At 41.9% G+C, this 19208-nt stretch overlaps 1 protein-coding gene across 4 annotated transcripts in view; it reads right to left on the reverse strand.

The window, feature by feature from the left end:
* Positions 1-19208, reverse strand: part of LOC137423018 (lysyl oxidase homolog 2) — a 182483-nt gene that overhangs the window by 61075 nt on the left and 102200 nt on the right. For all 4 annotated transcript variants that reach the window (XR_010983617.2, XM_068109783.2, XM_078774763.1 and 1 more), the window contains exons 7-8: positions 6087-6241; positions 5262-5432 (exon numbers count right to left, since the gene is read on the reverse strand). Coding sequence is in view for 3 of the 4 variants with exons in the window: in XM_068109783.2 (XP_067965884.2) it covers positions 5262-5432; positions 6087-6241 (326 nt within the window). In the remaining variant the exon portion in view is untranslated. The remainder of the gene's footprint in view (positions 1-5261; positions 5433-6086; positions 6242-19208) is intronic.

The raw sequence follows: 19208 nt of genomic DNA on the forward strand, positions 1-19208 counted from the left end.
GGCCATAGCTAGTCATTTTCTACACATTGTTTCCAATCTAGAAACACTGATTAGAAGTATATCTCCGGGGGGTGCAGGGGGACCTAGTCTTCCTACTAGACTAAATGTGTGTAGTTTCAGTGGAAAATGCAAAATCCTATTTGGGGGTGGGGGGTTCAAACCTACATCCACTTTGACCCCAGTAAACCCCCTTGTGGCCAGAGTTTTTACGACAGAGTGGCCAGACGGAAGCTAAACAGTGCAATCTTGGTTTTATCAGAACACAGAATCTTGTTTCTCATAGTCTGAGAGTCCTTTTGGTGCTTTTTTTGCAAACTCCAAGCGGGCTTTCATGTGTCTTTCACTGAGGAGAGGCTTCCGTCTGGCCACTCTGCCATAAAGCCCAGATCGGTGGAGTGCTGCAGTGATGGTTGTCCTTCTGGAAGTTTCTCCCATCTCCACACAGGATCACTGGAGCTCAGCCAGAATGACCATCGGGTTCTTGGTCACCTCTCTTACCAAGGCCCTTCTCCCCCGATTGCTCAGTTTGACTGGGCGGCCAGCTCCAGGAAGAGTCCTTGTTGTTCCAAACTTCTTCCATTTAAGAATTATGGAGGCCACTGTGCTCTTGCGAACCTTCAATGCAGCAGTCATTTTTTTGTAGGCTTCCCCAGATCTGTGCCTCGACACAATCCTGTCTCTGAGCTCTGCAGGCAGTTCCTTGGACCTCATGGCTTGGTTTTTGCTCTGAGATGCATTGTCAGCTGTGAGACCTTATATAGACAGGTGTGTGCCTTTCCAAATCATGTCCAATCGATTGAATTTACCACAGGTGGACTCGAATCAAGGCGTAGAAATATGGCAAAGATGATCAAGAGAAATGGGAGCACTTGAGCTAAATTTCAAATGTCATAGGAAAGAGTATGAATACTTATGTCAATGTGATATTTCGGTTTTTTATTTTGAAGAAATTTGCAAAACTTTCTAAAATCCTGTTTTCTCTTTGTCATTATGGGGTATTGAGTGTAGATTGATGAGGGAAAAAATGAATTTAAACGATTTCAGCATCAGGCTGCAACTTAACAAAATGTGAAAAAAGTGAAGGGGTCTGAATACTTTCTGAATGCACTGTATACAGGCAACCCCCGTTTAACGTCATACAGTATAACGTCGTTTCGATATTAAGTCGCAGATTAATTAGTGCAGTTTTCGTTTAACATCGTGCTATTATTCGTTATAACGCGTCTACCCATACATATTACAGTACTGCATCGTAAAATGTCGGGAAACCTACTTTGCCACACATCGTAAAGTGTCGGGAACAGTAGCTACTGTACCTTGCTGCGCGGCGTTCTTAGGTTGTGAAGTTGGCATCTACAAACTTTGTTATTACGCTAAATAACTAGTGTAATGGGTCCAAAGTGTGCATCAAGTGAGTGTAGTGCTAAGAAAAGCAGAAAAAGCCTTTGCTTAAATACAAATCTCGATGTATTAAGGCGGTTTGATGGAGGAGACCGAGCCGTGGACATTGACCTGATGCTTAGGTCTACAGCAGATAAGATTGATGTGACTGCTCAAACTGTGACACCCATTAGTGCTACAAAGATTAGTAGGAGCAGAAGTAGTTTGATGGAGAACATGGAGTGGCTCCTCTCGGTTTGGGTTGTTGACCAGAATCAGAGAAATATTCCCATAAGTTTCCTTGTGATTAAAGTGAAAGCAAAGAGTTTGTTTGATGATTTGAAGAGTGAAGGTGGTGAAATTTCTCAAAAAGGAAATTTCTTTGCAAGCCGAGGCTGGCTCGAGCATTACAAGAGATGCGCTAATTTGCATAATATTAAAATGGCCGGTGAAGCGGCCAGGGAAGGATTATTGTGCAAAGGAAAGCATTGCTTTCAAGATTTTGTTCATGATCAACAACGCACCTGCCCATCGAATCAACCTTGATGACATGTGCGATAATGTCAAAGTTGTCTTCCTTCCTCCGAACACAACGGCACTTTTGTAACCGATGGATCAAGGTGCGATTGCAACTTTTAAAGTTTATTACCTACGCCGCACATTGAACCAACTGATTAGGGAAACTGATGGCGAGGAGAAGCCAAGCATTGGTGAATATTGGCGGTGGCAACAACATCCTGAAGTGCATTGATAACATCAGCGAGTCCTGGGCTGAAGATACCGACGATGATGTACACCTTCCCACGCCTCCTCCCCCCAAGCCCTCTCCCTCCCACACATCTCCCTGCTCTCAAATGTTGTGTTTGTGTGCTTCCCCTTCTCTCCCCATCTTGTCTTCCGCTCCCTCTTTTTGTATGTTTTGTTTGTCTGGTTGATTTGTTTGTGAAGTGAATGTTAGCTCTTTCACAAGCCTCGATTCAGTATACAAAAAAAAAAACAAAAAAAAAAAAACAGAGTCTTGTGTGTGACAGTGAAGAAAGATATCCGAAGCCGAGCCAAGAAAGCAGGATTTGAAAGAAGTTGAAGAAGATGACATCCGGCAAGTTCTCTAATAACACGGCGAAGAACTTACTAATGATGAACTGCTTCAGCTTGAAATGCAGAGAGCAGAAGAGGAGCAGGATTTACCTGAAGAAGAGGAACCTCCTCGCCAATTCATGACGAAGCGGATGTCGGAGGCCTTCAAACCTATTGAAGGTGCCATTGAAATCTTCAGTGATGACGATCCGCAAAAGCAGCGTGTCTCAAAAGTGGCAAAAGCAATTGGTGATGCAAGTGCTATAAAGAGATGTATCAAGAGAAAAAGAGAAAATCGGTGCAACAGAGTCTGGATGTATTTTTTCGAAGACAGGTTCCCCAAGAAAAAGATCTGAAGGAATCATCTGAGGGAGAGGTGGACGATTCTGCCTCTTCATCATCTCAATGACTCCACCTTCTCAAACAAGCTTCATTATCATCATCGGTGAGTACAGTACATAGTTAAGTTGTTGTAGTAAACTTATTAAAACTTCAAATGCCTTGTGTCTGGTGAAAAAACAAAAAGCATCGGGAACTTAACCCCCCCCTATTTACATTAATTCTTATGGAGAAATTGGATTCGCGTGAAGTCGTTTCGGTTAAAGTCGCACTTTTCAAGAACCTAACTACAACGTTAAGCGAGGACTGCCTATACAGTCACGTGAAAAAGTAAGTACACCCCATGTAAAGTTTTGACTTTTTCAACATATTTCAACATACAGCTATTTGATCTTCATTTCAACAATATTGATAGATAAAGGTGATATAATATAACAAATATCATGAAACATTTGCATTTTGTAGTCCATTGTATAATTTAAATAAACATAAATGCAAATTTCGCATGTGGAAAAAGTAAGTACACCCCATGAAATGTTGTTTTTAATCTTTTTAACATATGTGGACATATCAATATTTGATCTTCATTTAAACAGTATCTATAGATAAAGGTGATCTAATTGAACCAAAAACAATGAAAAATTGACTTTGCAATAATTTAATCAACAAAAAATTGTTGCACAGTATGCACAATTGCATGCACAGCTCGTTTCAAATCCCCCCACAACATCTCGTTGGGATTTAGATCCGGGCTTTGGCTTGGCCATTCCAGAACCCTCCATTTCTTTCTTTTCAGCCATTCCTTGGTGGATTTACTGGTATGTTTAGGGTCATTGTCATGTTGCAAGGTCCACCTTCGGTTGAGCTTCAACTTTCGACACATGGCCTCACATTATCCTCAAGCACCCTCTGGTACAATGAAGAATTCATCGTGGATTATATGATGGTGAGCTGCCCAGGCCCTGATGCAGCAAAGCTGCCCCAAACCATAATATTTCCACCACCATGCTTTACAGTTCTTGTGGTCAAATGCTGTCTTTGGTTTTTGCCAAACATGTCTTCTGGTACTGTGGCCAAATAGCTCTACCTTTGACTCATCTGTCCAGGGCACATTGTTCCAGAAGTGCTGGTCTTTGCCGAGGTGTTCATTGGCAAACTTTAGTCTTGCCCTGATGTTCTTTCTGGACAGCAAAGGATTCCTCCTGGCACACCTCCCATGCAGATCAAATTTGTGCAGCCTCTTTCTAATGGTAGACTCGTGCACTTTTGACATCAACAGTGGCAAGAGCTACCTGTAGGTCCCGTGATGACATTCTGGGGTTCTTCGAGACTTCTTTCAGCATCTTGCGGTCTGCTCTCGGGCTGAACTTGCTGGGGCGGTCTGGCCTGAACAAGTGGGCAGTTGTTTGGAATCTTCTCCACTTGTAGATGATCTTCTGTACAGTCGAATGATTGATTTCAAATTGTTTGGAGATCTTTTTAAATCCCTTCCCAGACTCGTAGGCATCTATAACCTTCTTTCTGAAGGCCTCAGAGAGCTCTTTTGATCTAGGCATGGTGACGCCACACACTTCAACAACAAAGAGCAAACCAAACTAAATGTCTGAGGTTTAAATAAGACAGGTTCCTCCAAGATCCTCTCTAACGATGTTCTAATCATTTGCACCTGAGCTGGTGCACCTGATTCTAATTTTATGTGTTTGAAATAGTGATAAATGTCGGGGTGTACTTGCTTTTTCCACATGCGAAATTTGCATTTATGTTTATTTAAATTATACAATGGACTACAAAATGTAAATGTTTCATGATATTTGTTATATTATATCACCTTCATCTGTCAATATTGTTGAAATGAAGATCAAATAGCTGTATGTTGAAATATGTTGAAAAAGTCAAAACTTTACATGGGGTGTCCTTACTTTTTCACGTGACTGTATATATATATATATATATATATATATATATATATATATATATATATATATATATATATAAAAATATATATACATTTATGAAGGTAACGTGGGGATTGGACCCAAGGAGATACCTAAATTAATCGTTTGAGCCAGCATCCATGGTGCCGTGGAGTTTATTTGCGGCTCATCCGCTCCTGTGTTAAAGGTCGGGAAGCGGGTCTGAGAAGCCCCTCGTGACCCGGCCACCAAATCCATAATAATATATTCCCTTACAAGGAACTTCACAGCAGGAGGAGGCCATTAGACCCAGCAAAGCATGAACAATTGTTGCCAACCTATGGTTGTTTATCCATGCACTATCCTTAAATGCTGAACTTCAAGCAAGGAAGCAGCACGTACCATTTTTAAAGGCTTTGGTATGACCTGGCCGGGTTGGTTCGAACCACCAACCTCCCAGACTCAGTGCTGACGCTCTAACGTTACGTCTCCGAGTCTGGTAAACAGCTTGACATGAGCTTGTTTGTTCAGTGTTGAAACAGTGCAACTGACCTGCAAAGCCTGAGCAGCAAATCCAAGGCCCAGCTGTTTGCAGACAACCATTGCTTCAAGCATTCCCCACCCATGAGAGCAAATGGAACCCCATTGCAGGGAACCATTGCGAGTCTTCTCCAGCACTTCAACACGACCTTCATTCGGGTCACGTCCACCTGTCAGCCGTATCTGTTGGCAAGAACAATTATGGAGGAAGTTGGTTATGGCAAAAAAGCCGAATTTGTAAATGTTAACTCCAAGCTGTTTTACCTTTACTAACAAGTCATTTCTGGCATTTATTGGAGTTAACGATCTGTTTTATACCATGTCCTCCCCAATATTGCTTCCTCTGCACTCTGTCCTCCGACCTTACCAGCAACTCCAAGATGCATGTGCTATTCCAGTAACCCCTCCTGGTTAAACTTCCAAAATCCACCAGTCTTGTTCCTCACTTCTCCCACACATGGAACCACCTTCCAGAGGTTGTTCTGTCTCACTCTTCCCTCCAGCGCTTCAAGCAAGCAATTCACCACAATCTCTTGTCATCATCATTTCGGACTCATGATATTTATACCTCCATTAACCTTTCCTAACTCAACCATCTTACTTCCTGGCCCCATTGTATCCTCCCTCTCCTCTTTTCCTGTTTTTTAAATTCCCTTGATGTTTGCTCCACTGTCAGTTCTACCTTGCAATTTCACGAGCCTCACTCCTCGAAAGAAAATAAATAAAGATTTTGTTTTGCTGCTTACTTGCACTCGAAAATTTAACCTGACTTTCAAACGTGTAAAGCATTTGTTATATACAAAACAGGAAGGGTTGAATCATAAAGTTGGCCTGTACCCTGCTTTCCAACCCCAGTGCCGGCACGTAGCACTGCACGGCTGCGTTTTCTCGAAGATTGCAGCGATCCTTCTCGACTTCGCTGAACTTGCAATCGGTGAGAGACTTCTCAAGGCCAGAGCACTCGACATTGGTCATATGCATTGGGCCTGAACCTGCATGCACGTCACATAGGGGTACAAAGTAGCGGTTTCGATGCAAGATGAATGCTGCAACCATCTACTGGTTTGAAGTGCAATGCAGTACTTTTAGTGGGGCAACTTAGCATAACAATTGTGCATTTTGTGAGGAAAGCACCAAATTTGGCACACTAGTAGACTATCCTATTATGAACAGTTTTGGATATTGGGCCATCTCAAATTCAGCTCCTGATGGCTGTGGCAGCCATTTTCCAAAATGACACCTTCAGCTTGTTCCGACGAATTGCATCATCAATTGGCTTGGTCCTTTCCACCAGGCATTCTCTGGTGAAAGCCTGTAACTGCTCTTGGCCAATCTTCTTCACATTCCTGACAGTCTCAACTGCAGCAGGACCTGCAATTTCCTTTGTGTCAAGGACAACCAGATCCATGCTCTCTTCCTCAAAGGGGTTGCCAAGCTCTTCTATGACGCTGACAAGGGCGCGGACATCCTTGGCGAAAGAGGTCTGCACACTTGGTGTCTGGTCGTGATGACGTGTGTCCTCTCGCCTCCCCCAGTGTTGATGGCCATCTTGGAACTCTTCTATGGCCCTGGCAACTTCTGCCCTGGCAATCATCCAACGCCGCAGGGCACTTGGGTTGTCAGTTAGGCCGACTGCTCCACCATCTCCTTTGATGCAGGCATTATTCTGTTCATGTGCCTGGTCGATTGGGATCGAAGAGAACACCTTCTTAGTCTTCTGTACAGTGAAGTTGCCGGCCCTGAATTCTCTGGCTACATCTGGGTGCTTCATTGGGAGTGCAACCATGTCCCTCAGGTGAACAGGGACCCACCTGGCATAGTGTGTGTGGTCTAAGGCATGGAACCATGGGATCAGTTCCGTCAGGGCATCAAGGTACATCGTGAATGAAGCCTGCCGCAGAGAACGCACGTAGACCAGTACCAACATCTCTAGTTCCAGCACAGTTGCCCAGTACTGAAAGTTGGGAATGTCTTCTCCTCTCTGGTGACACCAGTCTTCGAACTCAGGCAGGTCTTCTGCATCATCAGCATATGTCATACAGTGGCGTTCATACGCACGGTGTTGCAGGATGTGCAGTGCCGCTGCAGTGATTTGATGAGCTCTTCTTGTGCGGGTGACGTGGGCAGCTCGCAGGAAGGAGTCGGCCGTCCCTGGCGTTGCAATCTCAGCTTGCAAATCTGCAAATCTTGCAAAAATCAAATCTCTGAATCTGAGATGGCCCAATATACAGATCTTTTCATAATATGATAGTCTACTAGTGTGCCAAATTTGGTTCTTTCCTCACAAAATGCACAATTGTTATGCTATATTTAGCTTAGCTGCCGGATTATTTGTATAAAACAAAAGATGTAACAAGTAGTTTATGATGCATAACAAATAAAAGCTTCGGCCGTCCCTGGCGTTCTAAATCATTTCAGACTCAAAATTGTCATAACTTATCATCATCACAATCATCAATGTACCGTACTCTTTACAGAGCATTCTCGATCCCAGGACACTTCGTGAAGGACACCATGGGATCTGCTGGCAGACGGAACTTCCATGTTTAACGCCCATCCGAGGGATGGCACACACATTGATGATTCACCCTGCCTGTGAACCACTGGGATGACAGTTTATAGCTGGGTCGGGATTCGAACCCAGGATAGACAGCTGAGGTTATCCTGGAAGCCTCTGACTTAAGATAAGAGACCTTTAATTAACAACCTAAAGACTCCTCATCTTGGCATGTGCTCTAAGATATCAACCTAAGTGGACTCTTAATGTTGAGTGACAAAGGAGATTTGGCTCTCCTACTCATGTGTGTCACTTCAGGGAGTTGAAGCGATCCAAATATTCACAAAAGCAGACAAAACTCCAGCCTCACAGTAGCTTTGGCCACCCACCCATCCACCATACCAAACTAAAGCTCATCTCTGGCTGCTCAGTGTTTCCATGTTGCAGTGGAAGTGGGACCTGGCTGCTGAGTGATGTCAGGTCACCATTGAAACAAATTGCCATGTGTTACCAAATTGCCAAAGTACCACTTCAAGGCAGGGAGGCTGATGATCATGAGCTGTACTCTCCTCTTTTATAGTGTCGGTGCTGCCAAAATAACGTTTTTGGCAAGTGTTATTACCTCCAGTTTATTGGCAAGTGGTATTACCTCCAGTTTATTGGCAAGTGTTATTACCTCCAGTTTATTGGCAAGTGTTATGTTTTCACCCCTGTCTGTCTGTGTATCTGCCTGTTTGTCTGTCTATGAGCGGGATATCTCAAAGAGCTATTGACGCATTTATAGGAAACGTGGTGGACAGGTTGCGTGTGTCACAATGACTAACTGATTCGATTTTGGTGAAGATCCGGATCCAATAATTTTTAATATTTTAAAGTGATTCTTCACCATTGAGAGATGCGGACAAAAATGATGCATCAAATTATATTTCAAAAAGTTATGGCCGACCTGACAAAACTTGGTGGATGAGTTGGGCAAGTGACAAGAACAAGCCGATTAGATTTTGGTTCAGGTCACGATCCAGATTTGGTCTAATCAGTGGAATACAAACCGTGAACTGTTCAGGTATGCGCTCCACCGAGTGCCGTTCTAGTTCTGCGTTTGCCACCGTCGTAGCAGCCAATCAGTGCAAGAATTTGTAATTTTTTCAGAGTGCTGGTGCTAACTTGTCTACTTTTTGTAAAGGACACTGTGGGATCTTTAGCATCCACCAACTAATGCCAGTAGCAGGGACGTCCAATTTAACGTCCATCAGAGGGGGACGCCACACACATTGATGAATCACCCTGCCTGTGAAATATCAGGATGACAACTTATAGCTGGTGTGAGATTCAAACTCAGGCTAGACAGCTTACAGGTAAGTGTGCTTACTTCTAAGGCTATCCTACCCGCCCTTTGGCAGAAACATGAACTACTCACAGTCAGAATCCAGCCAAAGTGCTTTCTTTAAGGGAGATGGCTCAAGGATATTTGCTGGAAATTCTGTACTAGTGGGTCATTATTAGTCCCCTACCGGTGTACACTGGAGGGGACTATAGGTTTGCACTCCGTCCCTCCGTCTGTCTGTCCATCCGTCTGTCTGTCCGTCTGTCTGTCTGTCCATCTGTCTGTCTGTCTGTCTGTCTGTCAGTCCGTCACGCAAAGAACAGTTTTCCGGACCTTTTTACTAAACTCTTAATGCTAATGATTTCAAACTTGGTACATGGTTTCCTCATGATAAGTTACAGATCAAGTTCGAACTTCACGACGTTTCGATCATTTTTGACAAAGTTATGGCACTTTGAACTTTGGTAATTTCCCCAACAGTTTTCCGGACGACAGACTGCCGATAGGGGACATGGATTGCAGCGCAATACTCAGAATGCTTGTTTTTACAGTGTCCTAGTGTTTTTGTTTGCACTCATCTATTCTTGCGTCCCAATGTTGCTAGGATTTGCATGAGATGAACACATATTGTGCCACATGGCTTTTCACCCACAAAGTTTCCCTTCTATGTAATGTAGACAGTAAGTTTTGTTAGCTTGGAAAGGAGAACTCCAAAAATATTGTGAAATTGCACATGTGCTACAACATTTGAACTTGTGTGGCGCATGAAGCTGTATATTAAATTTGTGAATGGGCAATTTCAGGTAACCCTAAATTCCCTAAAATTTCCCTAACAATTTCCCTAAAAATATCGGGTGTCCCATAAGTCTCTTTGCCGAGAAAATAATCAGACTGGAAAACCCCTGAGCAACCAATTTGGTGACTTTCAAGCCAAATTTCACAAGAACCCAAAAAATTATGTGAAAATAAATATTTATTTGGGTTCTTGTGATGAAGAATACAATCGTGGCCAAAAATATTGGCACCCTTGCACTTTTTTCAAATAATGCGCCATTTCTTCCAGAAAATTGTTGAAATTAAAAAATATTTTGGTATCCACAAATGTATTTCTTTGGTTTGCAGTGGAACAAAACAAAAAAAGCTGAAAAAATTACTAAATCTTTGCTTATTCCACACAGAAATCCTAAAATGGCCCAGTCAATATTATTGGCACCTTGCAGGTGATTCTCCTTTACTTTGGCATTGAACTCACCTGTGGTGAGTTGCAGGTGCCTGCAATAAAAACATGACTCATTCAACCAGTTTGAATGGAGAAAACGAGTCATTCTGCTGTTTTGTGTCACTGTGTGTACCGCAATGAGCATGGAGAACGGAAAGAAAACCAGAAAATTGTCTGAGGACATCAGGGGAGATCTGAAAACAGCAGTTGGGAGAAGCCACCCTTCAAATCTGGGAGAACTGGAGCAGTTTGCACAAGAAGTGAGGGTCAAACTGCGAGTGGAGAGGTGAAGGAAGCTCATTCATGGCTATAGGAAGCGCTTGACTGCAGTTATTTTGTCCAAAGGCCGTGCTACCAAATATTAAGTTGAGGGTGTCAATAATTTTGTCAATGCTATTTCTTTTTATTTTCTGATTTAAAAGGATACATTAAGTACTGAATCAAAAACAAAGGTTCTGTAATATTAACAGTGAAATAAAGAATTGTGGAGACCAACTTTTGTGGAGATACTTTTGTCAATTTCAACTTATTTTTCGAGAAAATTTTGAGTTATTTGAAAAAAGTGCAAGGGTGCCAATATTGTTGTCCACGACTGTAAGTGTAAAAATAAATAAATTAGTCAATGTATTTATTTCATTCTGCTCACCTTATTCTAGTAGGAAAAATTTCAGGGGTAATGGGACTTATGGGACACCCTGTGTATGCATCCAATAGATGCCACTTTAAAACTTTAACAACCTGAGTTTGAAGAATTATCAGCACATTCAGTACTAAGGAATGGTTGCAGCAAGATAAGAACTCCCAAAAGATCACCACGGAAGCAGATTCAACAGTTTTGGAATTCCTCAGGAGTTACACTGGATCATAATTTGAATCATGCTAATCTAAATGGTGTTGCGTGCCATGTAATATTTTGTCTGTATTAAAGTTGAGGCAATGTCCTTTCTGCTGTGTGTCACAATGTTCAGACCCAACAACAGGTGTCAGACCACAACGGTTCTGTCAAGGTGCTGCAGGTACAAAATGTGGGTATATTATTTTACAACAGGGATAAGATGTTGTTATACACCTGGTAATGTTGCTATACACCTGATAAGCACTATCCTGGGCATAAATCACTTATCTGGATACAATTTATCCACAAGATAGGTTCTGTTGCTCAAAGCCTGGATAATTTTATCAGCTGGGTAAATCAGCTCTATATATGGATGGCACGGAACAAAATGCCGCTCCCACCCGCGGAGTGGGTATCTTTTCGAAGTTGGAGTTGAAGTTGGAGTATCTTTTCGAAAAAGTCGCTTTGGCTACATATGATGTGTTCCCACAAATGTGTTGCACTTGTAGGTTGCTTTGCTTTCACCCTTCTGCCCAGTTCATCCCAAACCAGCTCGATGGGGTTTAAGTCTGGGGACTGTGCTGGCCATTCGATGATTTGAAGCCTACCGTCTTGTTCTTTTCCTCGAGGGTAGTTTTGACATAGCTTGGAGGTGTGTTTAGGGTCATTATCTTGCTGTAGGATGAACCCCTGACCAACGAGGTGTATACCAGAGGGTATTGCATGGCGCTGCAAAATGCTGTGGTAGCCCTTTTGGTTCAGGGTGCCAGTCACTCTGTGCAAGTCGCTGACTCTGGATCCAGCAAAAGAGCCCCAGGCCATCATGCTTCCTCCTCCATGTTTGATTGTTGGTGTCACACACTGAGGAACCATCCTTCCGCCTACTCGCGACGGCGTACAAAAACCCTGCGTGATGAACCAAAGATTTCAAATTTTGAATCATCGGTCCATAAGAACTTCTTCCAGTCTTCAGTAGTCCACTGGCGGTGCTTCATGGCCCAGGTAAGCCTCTTTTTCTTATTTTGCCATCTTAGCAATGGCTTTCTTACTGCTACTCGACCTGTCAAACCTGCAGCTCGAAGTCTTCTCTTCACAGTTAAAACTTAGACTTGCTTACTTCGACTGGTGTTAAGCTGTGCTTGAAGCTGTTGTTCTGTGAGCCGCTGATCACGCAAGCTGTTGACTCTCAGAAACTTGTCTTCTGATTCTGTTGTGGCTTTGGGTCTGCCAGTCCTCTTCCTGTCAGAGTTTCCTCCAGTTTCCAAGTGCCTTTTGATGGTGTAGGAAACTGTACTCACTGACACCTTGGCTTTCTTTGCAATTTCTCTAATGGAAAGACCTACACTATGTCAAAACTACCTTCGAGGAAAAGAACAAGACGGTAGGCTTCAAATCATGGAATGGCCAGCACAGTCTCCAGACTTAAACCCCATCAAGCTGGTTTGTGATGAACTGGACAGAAGGGTGAAAGCAAAGCAACCTACAAGTTCAACACATTTGTGGGAACTTCTGTAACAGTGTTGGGAAGAACTTCCCGAACAATATTTGATTTCCATTATGGAAAGAATGCCACGAGTGTGTTCGGCGGTTTTATCTGCAAAAGGTGGCTACTTTGCCAAGTCAAAAATTTAAATTAAATTTTGTTAAACAAAATGATTCTATGATTTCTTTTTTATCTCCAATTGTTTATTTGTTCTATGCTTAATTCCAGAGTACATCGAGACATTAAACTGCGTAAATTTCAATAAAAACTGGAAAAATTGAGGTGTTCTAAAACTTTTGACCGTTAGTGTATATATCTATCTATCTATATATATATATATATATACATATATATATATATATCTATATCTATATATATATATATATATATATATATATATATATATATATATATATATATATATATATATATATATATATATATACTAGCTTGGTGAGGGTCGCTACGCTCGCCTCACCAAGCGTCGATACTGAGGAACGGGCTTATTTTAGCTGAGGCTAATGACTGTACCTGAGTTGCTGTGTTGTCATGATTTTCAACAATCATAATACAAACAATTACTTTGCACAAATGTATTTGTTGTGTTTGTGATATTACATTTTTATGGGCAATTTAGGTTGAATGTTTTTTTTTCAAGAAAGAACCCCTCAGCACATACATAGGGGAGGGGTAGGTGCAGACTGGAAGTTTGGGACGATTACACCTCACCACCACGTAATTCAAAACACCTCACCACCAAGTAATTCAAAACACCACACCACCACGTAATTCAAAACACCTCACCACCACGTAATTCAAAATACCTCACCACCAAGTAATTCAAAACACCTCACCACCATAAAACACGTAATAAAAACACCTCACCACCACGAAATTGAAAACACCTCACAGCCATCAAGCACGTAATAAAAACACCTCACAGCCATAAAACACGTAATAAAAACACCTCACAGCCATAAAACACGTAATAAAAACACCTCACCACAACGAAATTAAAAACACCTCACAGCCATAAAACACGTAATAAAAACACCTCACCACAACGAAATTAAAAACACCTTACAGCCATAAAACACATAATAAAAACACCTCACAGCCATAAAACACGTAATAAAAACACCTCACAGCCATAAAACACGTAATAAAAACACCTCACAGCCATAAAACACGTAATAAAAACACCTCACCACCACGAAAATAAAAACACCTCAAAGCCATAAAACACGTAATAAAAACACCTCACAGCCATAAAACACGTAATAAAAACACCTCACCACCACGAAATTAAAAACACCTCACAGCCATAAACCACCTAATAAAAACACCACACAGCCATAAAACACGTAATAAAAACACCTCACCACCACGAAAATAAAAACACCTCACAGCCATAAAACACGTAATAAAAACACCTCACAGCCATAAAACACGTAATAAAAACACCTCACAGCCACTATATTAAAAACACCTCACCACCACGTCATTTAAAAACACCTCACCACCATGTAATTCAAAACACCTCACGACCACGTCATTAAAAAACACCTCATCACCAATTCAAAACACCTCACCACCACCTAATTAAAAACACCTCACCACCACGTAATTATAAATACCTCACCACCACGTAATTCAAAACACCTCACCACCACCTAATTAAAAACACCTCACCACCACGTAATTATAAATACCTCACCACCACGTAATTCAAAACACCTCACCACCATGTGATTTTAAAACACCTCACCACCATGTGATATTAAAACACCTCACCACCACGTCATTTAAAAACACCTCACCACATAATTCAAAATACCTCACCACCACGTGATTCAAAACCACCACAACGTTATTAAAAACACTTCACAACCACGGAAACAAAAGTTTGAGGGAGTCGTTAAGTGACAACACAGACACTGCCCAGATGTGTCGATATATAGATAAATGACTGTACCCGAGTTGCCGTTTTGTCATTGTTTAAACCAATCATAATTCAAACAATTATTTTGCACAAATGTATTTGTAATATACGTGATATCACATTTTATAAACAATTGAAGTTGGAAGAAAATTTTTTTCCAAAAAAATTCAAAAAAAAAAAAAAGTTTGCAATTTTTTTTTTTAAATACCCTTAGGACATACCGACGGGAGAGATATGTGCATACCAGAAGTTTGGTACGATTTCACAGAAGTTTGAGAAAGTAGTTCAGTGACAACACAACACAAGACAACACAACACAGAACAGGACAGACGCTGCACAAATACATATATATATATATATTTGAAGGGGATTTCAAAAGTCACTTAATCTCTCGAGGAAGGAAATATTTTTATTTTGTTGATTGCCCAGACTTCCACAGGGAACACTTGTCAGGAATAGATACAATGGGTCGCCTTGACCAAACTAACAGGAATACCTCAGGGAATACAGTGTATACTTTTCATGGAGGTGTGTAGCATTACAGGGTTTGGTTGTTGAAGAAAGGCGAGGCCTGGGCTTGTTTTAGCTCACAAATGAAGCGTTGAAAGCCCTTCAGCAGTATAGTTCAGCCTTCAGCATCAGCCAAGGAAATACAGACTGTATTTTATTGTAACACCCAAGGTAACGGAACAAAGGAAGTATTTGCATCACAAAATAATAAAATATTTTGTACGATCCCAAGTAATTGAAACAAATAAAAAATAGTTAGCTCCTTTTTCGAATAAGAACCCGCAATGAACATCTCAATAACCTCTCCACACCCCACAATCCCCCATGATACAAATCCATAAAAGCATTTAATCATATTCAGCATTGTGATCAAATTGTCATGGGGGCAGCGTGAGGCAATGCCATGGAATCTTGCTGTAAAATCTGGATATGGCAGCATTCCAAAGCAACTGCTTGTGTCCTGTCTAAGTGTATTCTACTATCCCCAAACTATCCTGCATTTACATGATATTACTGATATAGTACGTATATTTGCACGCACGATGAACCCATCAAATGTACCATACTCTATTACAGAGAGCCGGTGCTACCGAAGTAGTTCCTGGGTAAAAGTTACACTGCGTGGTTTGCCATTTCTTTCCCAGCAGTCAGTTAGGGGAGGAAATAATTGGAAGTTGTTAATGGTGCTGGTGACCACTCGCCTACTCTTCACGGAAGAAACAGCGCGCTCTCTAACGTCCACCAACAACCGATGCTGATGGATGGCACTCACATACATTGATGAATCCCCGCCTGCAAAACACCAGGATGATCGCTTATAGCTGGATCAGGATTCCAGTGTCGGTGAGATAGTTTAAAGGCGAGTGCGCATACCTCAAATCTATTCTGCCATAACGTATATATACAGCGCGCCGCTGCTGCACACGGAATGTAAACACCGTGTTATATTTCCTTCACCACGCAATAACATTTTCAATCAGAAATCCTCGACAGTAACCTAACAGCTGCCTCTATTTCCGGTCTGAAGTGCAAATAGTGAGGGAAAAATAAAGAAATAAATAAAATAAGCACAAATGTGGATTTCTATGTTGGTTTGCATTCCATTTGCTTGTCTCCACAGCAACAAGCAAGTGTGTACAAGTATAAAAATGTTGTACAAGAAGGAAATGTATACGTTCTTGCTTTAGTCCTTTTTACATTCTTTATGATGTGCATGAATAATCTTCAATGCGGTAAAGTACTATTCTGCCAATAATTCGAGTTTCATCACCTCCATGCTCTGCAGTGAAATTAGCCACCGTCCTCCGCAACCCCGGCCCTTGCACAGGGGCCATTACATACGACGTAAGCAAAAATGATGGAATTTTGGCCAAACGTGCACCTCCACATATATGGGCCCTCACTTCCTCCCTTACGGCAATCTCATGCACATACATTACATTCTCGCCCTTTCTTGTCCAACTTTCCTACCAATTTTTCTCAAATTATTCTTTGCCAACAACTTTCATGCTGGTTTTCTTTGCATACCTTTAATCTTCTAATACTAGGATTGTAGATTGGGTAAAGTCTTTTGCCATTGCACTTCAATATTGTGGGTCCGATTCCCTTGACTGTCAGCAGAACTTGCTGCCCCTTGTGAGAAAGTGGTGACCTGCCCAGCATTCATTTTTGGCACAGGATTGTTCTGCGAGTGTTCCGATACCCTCTGACAAGAGCGCATGCGAATCCACCACAATCACATTCTGGTGACCGAAACAAAACAACAGCTTATTTTGCTCTCAGTTTCTTCTGGAAGTGATCCCATGAGAATACAATCCCAAAAGTGCTTCAACTTCAAATTTTTCAACTCTTTACACCAAATTCCTGCCAAGAATCTCTCGTATTTGGCGTCACTTCCACGAGTACTTGTAGCACTACAAGTGAATTTTGGACTCGCTGGTGTAATTATTAGAGTGTCCGCTCTGAGTCTGCGATGTCAGTGGTTCAAACCCTGGCCTAGTCATACCAAAGACTTTAAAAATAGTATGTGCTGCTTACTTGCTTGACACTCAGTATTTAAATAGGATAGAGCATGGACAAACAACCATAGGTTGGCAACCATTTCTCATATTATTATTATTATTACTATAACTTGTGTGGCAAAACACTGGTTCACTTACACTTAAAAAGGCACATTTCTCTTTCACACTCTTTATCAAGACCGATAGCGATCATTGAGCGCCCATTGAAACATCCTTGAGATATCAATGGAGACTAAGCCTCCTGCAGCGACCATTGAGAGTTTGCTGAGCGCTCGTTGTGTGACCAAGAGAGATCACTGAGAGACCAGGAGAGATCACTGAGGGATCATTGAGAGTTCCTTGGGCGACCAAGGAGGTTGCTGAGCGTTTCTTGGGTTTAGCACCCGTATTCATAGCCCCCCCAATGCCGCACTTCTCATCACCGTGGCAATCTCTCCCCAATCTCTCAACGAACGCTCAACAATCTCTCAAGCGGAAATTGATCGCCCAATGATCTCTCAGCAATCTCCGCCCCGGTCTTTCAATGAACTCTATTGATCTTTCATCGAACGCTCAGCGATCCCTCACTGATCACTCAGCCATCTCTACCTTCGGGGTGGAAAAATTTGGCGTTCATTGAAAGATTGCTGAGAGATCATTGGGTGATCGATGAGATCGTTGAGCGCTCCTTGAGCGTTCGTTGAGCGTTCGTTGAGAGATCGCTTCCCTTGGCGATCGTTGAGAGATTGTTTTGGACTGAGTCAAAACTTTGAGGAGACCGTGGCGACCGTGGAGATCACTGGAGATCACTGGAAGATCATTGAGAGATCATTGAGAGATTTTGGCGATCGCTGGGCGCTCATTGAGATATATTCATCGCTCAACGATCTCTCAACGATCGCCACCCCTGTGTAAAGGGGGTATAACCAGGCTTGGATCTGCTGTGCTGTCCCCCTTGTCATGTGACCAGATCCTCAGCTCTGATTGGTGGACGTTTGTGAGGGACATACATACATACACCGGATTGAGAGACAAACGCTGTTCCCGTATTTCATAAATAACAGAGTATCTGTTCTGACTCAACTGGGATATTAAAGTTATCCGCTAACACCACGTTCATCTGCTCGGCCACCTTCCTCAATACTCTTAGATGCAACTTGTCCGGCAATGGAGCTTTATAATCCATTGATTTATCTGGCTGCTTCTTCACTCTCTCCTCTCTTACTTGGATCTGTTCTAAAAGTTTTGATCACCCCCCGAGATAGATACTCTCCACTATTGGAAGCTGCCCTGATTGTTCTTGTGTAAAGGTAGAAGTAAAGAAAACATTTAATAATCTTGCCATCTCCTCTTCATCATCTACCAATTTTCCTGGGCTATTCCTCAATGGACCGACACTCACATGAACCCCTTCTTTACCTCTTATTATCTTGAATATTATCGGCCATGTTCTTTTCAACATCTGTGCATCAACTGAAAAAATGAAGAGAAAAACTTGCCAATATTTTGCTCTCCAATAAATCATTAATGAGACAAACCCACGCATTTTCCTTCATGTTAGGTCATTAATTTCATGTGCAGCACAGGGCTGCACATTACATCATTTGCTGGGAGAGCAACTGTGCCATTGATGCAGTGCCCAATGTAGGTTTCGAGCAAAAATTGCACACCGCTCCTTTCCTATACCATCTCCAGGCACTGCATGACGTCACCGCCGGGCACCAAAGGGGGCACGGTGATGATGGGTGCTGAAAGGGAGTACTCAGTTTTCACTCCGGTTTCTTGCTTTCTTGTTTGTTTGTCCGGGCGATATCTCAGCCATCCTTTGAGATAGGAAGCTGAAGTTTGGGCACAATAGTGAGCAAGTGCTTTGGCAAAAACGGAATTTTTTGTTTTTTGATTAATCAATAGATTAATTACTTAATCATTATCGATTTATTAATCACTTATTTATTTCCTTTATCTTCTGGGCATTATCTCAGGCACCTTTTGAGCTAGGAATCTGATTTTCGGACATGACAATGACCAAGTAAGTGATTTGGCTATAAATGGTATTTTTGATTTATTGATTAATTGATTAATCAATCCTCCACAACCCAGCCAAATGCACAGACTGTCATTAATCAATTAATTATTTAAGTACTAGAT

This window comes from Myxine glutinosa, chromosome 3, assembly GCF_964187855.1.
Source record: "Myxine glutinosa chromosome 3, kmMyxGlut1.1, whole genome shotgun sequence".
Lineage (NCBI taxonomy): Eukaryota > Metazoa > Chordata > Myxini > Myxiniformes > Myxinidae > Myxine > Myxine glutinosa.